This window comes from Gekko japonicus, unplaced genomic scaffold, assembly GCF_001447785.1.
Source record: "Gekko japonicus isolate JY-2015 unplaced genomic scaffold, Gekko_japonicus_V1.1 scaffold5391, whole genome shotgun sequence".
Taxonomy (NCBI): domain Eukaryota; kingdom Metazoa; phylum Chordata; class Lepidosauria; order Squamata; family Gekkonidae; genus Gekko; species Gekko japonicus.
In genome coordinates, this window is record NW_015169343.1 from 30727 (window position 1) to 42013 (window position 11287).

The 11287-nt window shown below is 44.7% G+C and overlaps 1 protein-coding gene across 1 annotated transcript in view; it reads left to right on the forward strand.

Moving 5' to 3' along the window:
* The window catches only part of LOC107115036 (dedicator of cytokinesis protein 4-like), a gene marked incomplete at its 5' end in the record, with an annotated part of 37335 nt that extends 28117 nt beyond the window's left edge, over nt 1–9218 (forward strand). The window contains 2 exons of the mRNA XM_015416642.1: nt 507–612; nt 9145–9218. Coding sequence (XP_015272128.1) covers nt 507–612; nt 9145–9218 — 180 coding nt within the window. The remainder of the gene's footprint in view (nt 1–506; nt 613–9144) is intronic.
* Between the last annotated feature and the right edge of the window lie 2069 nt (nt 9219–11287).

An 11287-nucleotide genomic window follows, 5' to 3' on the forward strand; every position in this document is an offset into this window, starting at 1 on the left:
AGTGTTTATGAACGGACACTGAGGCGTCCTGTCCCGCTACCTCAAAGTCTTTCCATCCCTATTCCTTCGGATCCTCCAGCACTGCCACCCAAACCCCTGTTGGTCCGACCAAACAATCTGGAAAATAGTAGCAAGAGAACTGAACAAGTCCCTCGGCCTAGGCCTCTACCACGAAAAGTGTCTCAGTTATAAAAGAGAAAAAAAAGTCATTTGCAATGACTTAAGTGGTAAAACACACCTAACACAGGCACTTTAATAATTTTCACAAATATTATTTGCAAGGATTTTAAAAAATTGGTTAATATTATGTTGCACATTTTGTCAGATGAAAATACTAACCTAGCTTACCAGTCACTGTGGGGAACGGGACTGAGTTTCATTAATTTTAGATACAGCAAATGTAGCTGTGTACCAATCTGAATCTCACAGTTTTTTGCAAAAATAGTTTAATCAAATCTGTACTCCTCTTCCACATACTTCTGTTTTTATAATAATGTACTTTTTAGAGCATGCAGGATAATAAACAGTGCTATCCTAAGCAGATCTACTCAGGATCCTACCCAAGTCTACTCAGTGGTCTTATTCCTGAGAAAGTGTTGCTAGGATTGCACTGTAAGTGATATGTATAAGACAAAGGCATGTTCTTGTAACAAGGAAGTTTAATTTCTACACTTTTCCAAGCATTTTGAAGATGGCTCCCTCCCCATTTTCAACCTGTACATGAACATTAGTGATTACACAATGTTGTAAAATTTCAAGGAGGTTGTTGCAGCTGAGCTCATGAAACAAATAATTATTTTAGGTCGCATTCTTTCTACTGACACAATTCTGCATTTTATTATATATATGTATATACATTTTCAAATATTTGTAAAAAGGATAAATTGTTCAGCACTTTGGTAGTGGTTTGTCTACATAATCTATACTTTCCCCCCAGTTTTTTAAAATTGAGGTGCAATTTACTTCATAACTCCCTATAGCTGATAAAGGAAAATAATTCCCAAGAGTTGGTTGTAGAATTTCTACTGAACAATCTGAATCTTCACCTTAAAAACATGTTGGTCTATGAAGAGAAAGTTGATTTTCAAGTTTTCTTGTGACTAGATTGATTGGGTAATTTTAATAGTGACCCAAGAAACGGTCACTAAAGTGAACAACTGGGGGAAAAAATGGAAATCACTATGTCCATATACATGATAAGAAGAAATACCTATAGAGGGCATTAATTCTAGAGTTCTGCTTAAAACAGCAAACTTGTGAATAGTACTTCTGGGTTCACTCTTTGTAATGACTTTTTTGTTATCTACTCAGCCATCCAGTGTATTTTGGAAGCTTTTTAGCCTCCATGTTGTGCATTGTGGGACATGGTGGGAAGCGCAGGAAGTATCTGGGAAAGGGCAGGTACCTGTTCCTGAATGTCTCCCACCCTTGGATGCCAACAGCTGGCTATGTGGAATCAGTGATTCATTTAGATGTCTGATGGTATAACACGATGGTCTCATGTTAGCTATTTGTACTTGGGTAGAGAGACGGAGTCCAAAATCATCATAAGTCCCCTTAGTTGTGAAAAGATGATTGTGGTTCTTTTTTTGCAGCTTTTGTTAAGATACATGGAAGCAGGGCTCCATGTTTTCCCAATCATCCCTTCCAAGTATTGCAGAAGAATAAACAACAAATAATGCATATATGACCATTCATAATTGACACAGGGCAGCCTCCACTGCAACAGCAGGCTGCATAGACTGTGAGGCGGTAGAAAAGAGCAAGAGTCCAGGAGCACCTTAAAGACTAACAAAATTTGTGGCAGGGTGTGAGCTTTCGTGAGTCACTGCTCACTTCTTCAGACTGTGGGGCATGAGAGATAAACTGGGAACGCAGTTTGTTTTTTACTTGTACGAACTCTCATCTGTGCAGAATGCAGAAATCACAGTTTGTTTAGTAGCCCTTCCCCCACCTAGCCTCCTGTATAATGAGATGGATATACAGAACACCTGAAAAACCTAGCTGCTTCATCTACCAATGGTGCTTCCTCAGGCCTTCATTCCTTCCCTTCCTTGGCCTTCTATCCATGCCCCCCCACTAGTAATGACTCACCAAATTGTCGTATCAGCCTCTTGCAAAGGGAAATTTAGAAGGCATCATCTTGAAAGGTTACACTCAATCATATGTTCTTATTCAGTTTGCCAGCCTACTCAGTAGAAATTGCTGCACAGAAAACATCGTTACAGTTAAAAGCAGTTTTACTTCCCACCTACTGTCATACCTTCCTCCTTATTCCCTTGTATATCTCAAGATAAAGGAAGCAAGTGACGGATTCAGCCATGATCATGTGCTTTTCACCAGACTTTTTTTTTAAAAAAAAAATCAGGGCAAAAATAAGGTTAAGGAATTTGGTGAAATGGCACAAAAGGAATGCTGTAAAAGAGAGGGTTGCCGAAGATCTTTTTTCTTTCAGAGTAATAGGAAGTCTAGGGAGTGCAGTGAAGCAGTGGGTCAGGAACAGGGAGAGGAGGATGACTGAAAGATCCCTAGCAGTGAGCGAAGGGGGATTCACTTGCTATAGACTTCCTTTCCCTCACTATTTATTGAAGCCAACCAATAGCAATGGCTGTACACTTAGTGAGGCAGTGCCAAGAACCAGCCAACGAAACAGTCATTGGGAACTCTGCTTGGAAGTGAGAAAGGAATCAAGCAAAATTGGACATGCACAAACTGATTTGTGATGTTTTCTAGTATACTAACCAGACTTCCTGCAACCAACTGTCGTTTAAATAAACCATAGTTTATCGATGTATGAATGCAGAGAAGATCTACCCAAGTTTACATGGTGACACATGACTTCAGAATAGCATGGGATAAAAGATGGGATAAAGGATAAAGTTCTGGAAATTGTAGGATTTAGGTTCTAAAACAGCTCTTATTTCTCCCGAAAGGAAAGAACTGGGAGGTAACCTCTGCATTAGGGTTTGAGGTTCCCCTTTCAAGAACAGCCTCTGTTCCCCCTTCTGCCGGACATTCCATCCTCAAAACTGGGGGAAACCTGAGGAGCATGAGGAATTGCAATCTAAAGAAAATATAGAACTCTGAATGCACAAAGAGAAACATTTGTTCACAGCGAATGAGCTTTTTTGAATCTTAGCCCCTGTTCATAAGCTACGCTCTGTGTGAAAGTGCCCTTAGTATTGCCGGATGATGTTCTAAGTGGCATTCACTAAAGAGCTCTTGTAGAGCTTTTGAAAGCTCATGCCCAGTTATAGGACCAGACTAACACAAACACCTTGTACAGGAATTTTTTCTATCTCTGTCTTTTGTTTATGTACAATTTGTAACATTTGTTTGACAACTGAAGTATGATCCGTATTTTTCAATCATACCGTTAAAAAAAGCTATCTCCCTGTTTTGTTGGGAAGCTCGTGTTGATTTAACAGTTCACTTTGTTGATAGGTTAACTGGAACGTAGTGACCACTTTTTATATGCCCTCAATGAAACCTTCAGCAGGTCTATGCTGTTAATGGTAGCTATAGAGGTTTTCTATTATAAATGTTCAAGTATTTTTGTACATAACTGGATAATTTTAATAAGAAGTACAACTATGTGAAAAAAGAAGCAAACAGTTGTTGTATGCAGTAAGATTGTTATAATTATGCCAAATACTCTATGTGAGGGGGAGGGGCTCGGGATGGGGGAAGAATATTTGTACATATATGCTTTTAACAACAATTCTGCCATATTGACTCTACAACTTTGAATGTCAGAAAAATATATTAATATATGTTGAAATATCTATGTTTAGCAAAAGTGTTCATAACTGGAAAAGGAGCATATGAATTTTAGCTTTGTACCCTGCTGATTTTGAAGTCCTGAAATTTCTTGAACTAGAGCTCGCTTTTGATTAATAACATTTTTTGTGTCTGCATAACCTGACTTTTGAAGCTGTTTAGCTACATATTTATGCTGGATTTTTTTTTTTTTAAAGGTATTGTCTGAAATTTAAATAAAGTGTCACAAGCTGGATAACAAAGTCACTTTGATTCCCTCCCCACCTTTATATGTAGAGCTGAATCATTGTGTTGCCTGGTGCATCTGCATAGTCAGAATCAGTGTTACATGCTCCTCTGAACATTTTAAAAAATATATTTCTGAAACTAAACTACATTTTTAATCTTTCATATGCACGTGTTACTGACAGCAAAACATTTCATGTAGTTTCTGTTTACAGTTAGCTGTATGGGCTGCTGAAGGACATTTAATACAAAATAAAATGGATGGATCTTTGCTGTACAATTTTTCTGCTGAGTGCTCCACTGTAAATCAGTTTGTCACAAAATTAAAGTTTCAGCCTTCTTTCCTTGATTGATCTAAGTTCATTTCTGATTTAAAAAATCTCTAGGTTTGCTTCCCCAGCCTCCACAGTTCTAGAGTTACTTTGACAAAATACCAAGGGCCTGTCAAGAAGATCATTGGATTGTCCAATAAATACATAGCAGCTACAGGAGAACAAATGTCATTCTTATAGCTGGTATGCCTGTTGTGGACAAACAATATTTTTCTGCTCTCAAAAAATAATGGTTTGTTATTAGAGCAGCCGTATTTTTCACACAGTCACCCTTGCTGCTCTAACTGTGAATGCTATGTAGACTACAGATGCATTAACAAAAGAGTACCCCTGATATTGCTTGTGATCAATAATTTTATTTATTTATAATATTTCTATGCTGCCTCTTCAGAGTCCTGCTTGAGGTGGCTTATAATTAAGAAACATAGTATTAAAAAACTATCCATAAAACCCATAAAACAGCAGACCATTAAAAAGCTAAGATAAAACCTCTAATTAAAAACCTGGTTAGAAGATGTGTTTTAGCTGGGCACCTAAAAGAAAGTGAAATAGGCACCAGATGAGCCTCAAAGGGGGAGGGCATTCCAAAGGCAAGGTGCCACCACAGAAAATGCCCTGTTTCTAGTTGCCACCCACCTCACTTTTGAATGTGGGGCACAGAGAGCCGGTCTTGAAAGGCAGATCTTAACTAGTGGACTGGATAGTATGGGAGGAACCTCTGCAGCATAAATAGTTTAAGTAACAGGCTGACATTTGGTGAGCAGCTGTTTACATATACTGTAAGCTAGTATTAGAGAATGAATGTTCTACATTCTTTGCTTACAGGCAGAAGAAGGCCCCAAGCTAAGTTTCCCACAAGTCAGAGCACAGACAGACAAAATGAAAATTACAGGTCTCCATCAGTCTATAAATGCAAATTGTACATGCAGCCCCAGTTCAAACTGGGGGGGCAGGTGAAGAGAGAGGATTTAATCTCTGCTTGGTTTTGCCAAGTCTGTTTAAAACATCTTTTTACCTTTTAACACACGAATGATAGTCCCCACTACCCTGTCCCACTATCATTGTGACTGTATGTCAAGCATTATTCATAGTTACATAGCACAGTGGGGAATGCTCTGCAAACCCAGTGTACTGGGGCTGCAACCCACTGCACATGGTCTTACTGAATTCAGTGGGACTTCTCCGTAAACACGTATAGAACAAATGGTAATATTTTTTTCTGGGGAGCTGTACACTATTTTGTATATCTTTGTGTGGGGAAATTTATTATTTATTATTTTTATTTGTTAAATTGGATTTACTAGGCCACCCTTCCCTATGAGTAGGGCTCAGGGTGGCTTACAACATAATAATATACAGCTGTCAGTTTCAAACTAAGTTAAAACAAACCAATAAATACCAATAGATTTTAAAAACCCCAGCATACATACAATATATAGGATGGCAGAAAGAATTCCAACACCCCGGCCTCTGTGGGGGGAGGGGTTACGGGGGATGGGGAATTATATGAGAGTGCCAAAGGATGCCCTGTTGCTGTCCTCAACTGAAGGACGGGTGGAACCTCTCACCTTGCATGCTCTGTGGAAAGGTAACAACTCTCGCAGGCACAGATATCTTCCGGCAAAGCGTTCCACCAGGCACGGGCCAGGGCTGGGTACCACCAGAAAGTTCTTATTCCCTGAGCATAACACTCTTCCAGGGACAAACTGGGAGAGGCAGTCCAGAAGGTACATAGGTCCCTGACTGCTAACGGCCTTAAAGGTCAAAAACAGAACCTTGAACCTGATCCGGTGCTCCACTAGAAGCCAATGAGCTCACGCAGCACTGGTTGAATGTGTGCCGTCTGAGGGGTCCCAGTAAGGACTTGCGTGGCTGCGTTTTGGACCAGTTGGAGCTTCCCGGTCAGGCCCGCATAGAGCGAATTACAGTAGTCCAGCTTGGAGGTAACTGTTGCATGGATTACTGTGGCTAAATTGGGGTGAGACAGGTAGGGAACCAGCTGCCTGACCTGGGGAAGTTGGAGAAACACCAGGTTGGCAACCTTCGTAACCTGAGCTTCCATGGACAGGGTCACACCCAGGCTCCTGATGGTCTGTGCTGGTGACAGAGGCACACCCTCAAGACTAGGGAGCTGGCAACCCAATTGAGGCTCCACCCCCACCCAGCCACAGAACCTCTGTCTTACCTGGATTCAGTTTCAGTCAACTCTGCTTTAATCATCTCACCACAGCATCCAAACCATCAGCTAAATTCCCGGGAACGGTATCTGGCTGGTTACCCATCAACATAAATAGCTGGGTATCACCAGCACATTGATGGCATCCCAGCCGGAAACTCCATACTAGCTGGGCGAGAGGGCGCATATAGATGTCGAACAACATCAGGGAGAGAAGTGCCCCTTGAGGAACCCCACATTCCAGAGGGTACTTTGAGGACACTGTCCCTCCCAGCACCACCCTCTGCCCCCGACCATGGAGAAATGACGTGAGCCATTGCTAGGCTGCCCCATGAATTCCAGCATTAGCAAGGTGGTGAGTCAGCTGGTCATGATCAACTGTGTTGAACACTGCTGTAATTCACAAAGTCCACCCCCATGCCCTGATGTTTGCCTGATTTTTACACCCTTTGATTTTAAAAAAATTTTTTAATTATTTTTTATTATGTTTTCTCCTTTTTCTCCTTTTCCTCCTGTAGCTTGTACATTCACCATCCTTTTAAAAACAACAACAAATAATTGGTTAAAAATCTCTTCACTCACTTCAGAAAGGCGCAAGATAAGATATTGTGTCAAAATTTGGGGTTTATTCAAATGCTGTAAAAAGCATGGGAGTAAACTTGCCCTCGCAGATGAACACTATGTGTGCCTCCTTTGCCTGGGGGAAGGCCACGATACCGACTTGTGCATCCACTGTGCCAAGTTCTCCTGACAGACCCATAAAACCCAGGCTGTGAGACGTTGAGTGGCACTGATTGAGTTAGCTCTTTCACCTCCACCAATGGCCACTCCTACACACTAAGATCAACCCAAGTTGACACTGGGATCCTCGACGATGACCCACTCGAATACCATCCTGGCCTCAGGACAAATGGGCACCAACCATTCAACTTCGAAGCACTCAGGCTCTGCATTGAGATCAAACCCCTCAATACCTGGAAAGAAATGCAGGGGTGGTAAAAGCAACAATGGAGGCAAAGCTCCTAAGCAGGGCCGGCTCACTCACTAGGCGTTCGCCTAGGGCGGGCCGGCCCTTAGGGCACCAAACTGCACCTGGCTCCCCCGCCAAAAGCCCTGACTGGGTGACCACCGCCGTCACCATCGCCTCTTCCTCCCTGAGTCCGGCAAGTGTGCCCAGAAGCGCTGACTGTGAGCGTAGCATCCTCTGTGCCAACCCCCCCCATTTCTCCTCTCCCTGAGATCTGGAATGGCGCCCCCCCCGTGAGAAGGGCCTCCTTGAATGGGAGGGGCGGGGGAGCGGGCCCGCGGACATGAAAGAGAAATGGGGGGAGGGAGTGGTGAATTAAATCCTGGCCGAACAAGCTGTTTGCAATTTGAGGCTTTTGCCTTCCAGTGCAGGTTCCCCCTTCTGCAAAAGAACCCGGCCAAAGCACCCGCCGGCCATCTCCAGGGAAGTTTGGCACCCCGCCAAGATGTCCCCCCTGGGAGGCGCTCCCCACCCAGACAGAGCTGGCCACAGGGCTGGGAAGAGACGGGCCTGACGTTTTCTGTTGGCCCAGCCTGGCTGGACCGTCTGGGGCTTCCAGGTCCCAGGAAGGTGGAGAGGCCCGTCTTCGCCTGGTGCAGGTGGGCGGCGATGCTTCAGAAAGTGTCCCTCCTTTGGCCTCCTCCCGCCACAAAATCTCCCCTTGCAACACCAGGCTCGGGGGGGGGGCACCGAAGCATCCATCCAAAGGGATGACACTTGGTGAGGGAGGGGGGATTTCGGGTGTGCGCGCGAAAGTGTGTGCGCAGGCCGGGAGTCATCTTGCTAGAGTGTGTGTGTCAGGGAACAGCTGGTCTCACCTGCGCTGCACAAAATGTTTTTAACAAACTTGCCTGGATAAATGGTTACACTCCTGTGCAATGTTCCCTCTAAGCTGTGAAGTCCTGTGAGCAAAAACACTACTTTCTGAGCTACTGCCATTGCGGGGGGGGCGCACGGGGGATGGTTGCACAGGGGGAGGGGGCGCACAGGGGGTGCCAGAAGGGATCCTCGCCTAGGGTGCAAAATAAGCTGGGGCCGGCCATGCTCCTAAGTCAAAGTCAGGACCAAAGGCATGGCCTAAGAGTGCCCAACGTGACTCTTCTACTCTGTTGCTAGATGCCCCGATTGGGTGATTGTCACCAGCACTGAAGCTTGCTACAGAGGTGTCGCCTTTCTGCTTCATGGACTCCCCCATCCATTGGTTGGTCTCACCAGTGCACATCGATTCCTTGATGCAGCCACTGCCTATACTCTTCTCAGCATCAAAGGCGGATGAGATTGACTTGACTCAGAGATTGTCACACTGTTCCTTGTCTAGGGACTCCCCTGGCGTGAGCAGTGCCCACATCCAACCTGTCAGTACCAAGGATCATTGGGATTGATGCCCGATGGACCGACGGGGCAACCAGTGCTCCCGGAATCAATCACCTTTTCGCCATTGACCCATGTCACCAACTTTCCAGGTCCAACAGATGCCTGCTGTAGTCCCCTGGGGTCACTAACAAATGCAGTACCTATATGGTGTCTACCCACTACCCTCAGCAACGTCATGGCTGCCTCTCTGTCCCAAAGACTGGGATCAATGATCTCTTTATTCCCATCAGTATCGATCCCCTTTGATACTTCCTTCATCGACCCTGAAGTGGTCAGCATCGGAAGATCGTATATTCTCACCTAAGGTGCACAAGGCACCACATACGGTCTCTGTGCCACTTATGCCACCGAAGTCCATTTCACCTTTGGCACCCCTCTACAAGGAGATAAGACCTTGGTACAAGATTTCTCGAACTCTGATTCAGCAGCATCCAAGATTTCTTCAGAGAATGGTTCTGATAGAGAGGACTCCGAGGTCCATTCTTCACCAGCAGAATCTCCTCCTAGCCAAGTACAGGATAACCTTCCCATTTCCCCATCTGAGGACCTCAAATCTTATGGGGAATTAGTCAAGTCCATGGGCCACACTTGGGCCTCTCCATCATCCAACCCAAACAAAATGTCACAGACTCTATCTTTGACATAGTACAGCTTGACAAATCCATGGCCATCTCTCTACCAGTGACTAATGTCATCCTACAAGCAGCCAAGTCACCCTGGGACAAACCCTCCTCTACACCAATCTCCTCCAGACATCTGGATCACATGTACAGAGTCCAGGACACTGGTGTTAAATTTTAATCTTGTCATCCTAAACCCAACTCTGTGGTGGTGACCTCTGCTTCCAAGAGCAAGCATACCCACTTGGCCCCTGTCGATAAAGAAGGCAGGAAACTTGATGCTTTTGGCAGGAAATTTTATTCTGCTGGAGCATTGGGGGTCAAGAACACAAACTACATGGCCTGCATGAGCAGACATCAGTACTCTCTTTGGGAGCAGCTCTCAATCTCCCTGATGAATTCTTCCAAGCACACTGTTGACATCTTCACCAAAACCATTACTTCCACCATAGGTCTGCAGGCACTCATGGCTTCATTCCACATCACTCCAACAGGACACACATTCCTACATAGAAGACTTGCCCTTTGACAGCCAAGGCCTTTTTCATTCCATCACAGATACCGTCCTACAAGAAATTGACAAAAATATGAAGACTTCTTGCAACCCGGGAGTTATGGGTCCCTCCCACTCATCCAAAAACAGATCATGGTCACATCCCTGGTCTAAATGACAGTACTCCAAAACCTCCCCAGACCAATCCTAGCGGACCAAGCAAATCTCAGTCTGGCAACAGATGTTTGTACATGAAGCCCAAGTTCAAGCCCAGCCAACAAACACCAAGATCTCAAGGTCCTCAGACTTCTGAATAGGGACTTCAACTCCCCCATTACCTCCATCTACGCTGCTCCTTTACTGCCCCACTGGAACACACCTCTCCCAATTTCTCCAGGCCTGGAGGTGGATTACATCAAACAAATTGTTGCTCTCTATCATTCTCAATGGTTATGCAATAGAGTTCCTTCAGACTCCTCCTGCTCCAGTTTTTGTCACCACCTCTACTTTTATGATCTTATGGGAAGAGGTCCAAACCCTTTTGGTGAAAGATGCCATCAGATTCATCCCTCATACCTCCAGAGGCCTTGATTTCTACTCCTGGTACTTTACAGTCGCCAAGAGGGATGGTGGCCTGCACTCCATCATGGACCTGAGGGCTCTAAACAATTTTATTGCCTACTGTAAATTAAGAATGATTCCCCTACAGAACATCCTCCCACTCCTCAACAAAGGGGCTTGGATGGCCATGCTGGACCTCCAGGATACTTATTGTCATCTAAATATTTGGTCCCATCATAGACGGTTCCTGAGGTTTGCGATAGGGAACGACCAGTATCAGTATAAGGTGCTTTCCTTTGGGATCTCCACAGCGCCACAGGTCTTCACAAAGACTATGGTAGTGGTAGTGGCCTATTTGTGTCTCCCGAGGTACAGCAGTCTTCCCATACAGAGACAACTGGCTTCTGGTAGCAGATTCAGAAGAAAACCTGGAAAGGGACATTCATCGAACCCTCATCTTGATAGACACTCTTCGTCTTAAAGTGACACACAAGAAATCTCACCTCACACCCACAAAAAGAGTCCAGTTCATCATGGCAGTCCTCGATTCCACTGCATGCAGAGCCTTCTTCCCAGATGAGACAGCATTGGCCATCATCTCTCTGGTCGGTTGTGTCCAATCACACCCAGGCATGGCAGCTCTGTCCATACAACAACTGCTGGGCATGATGGCAGCATTGACTGTAGTCCTTCCCTTTG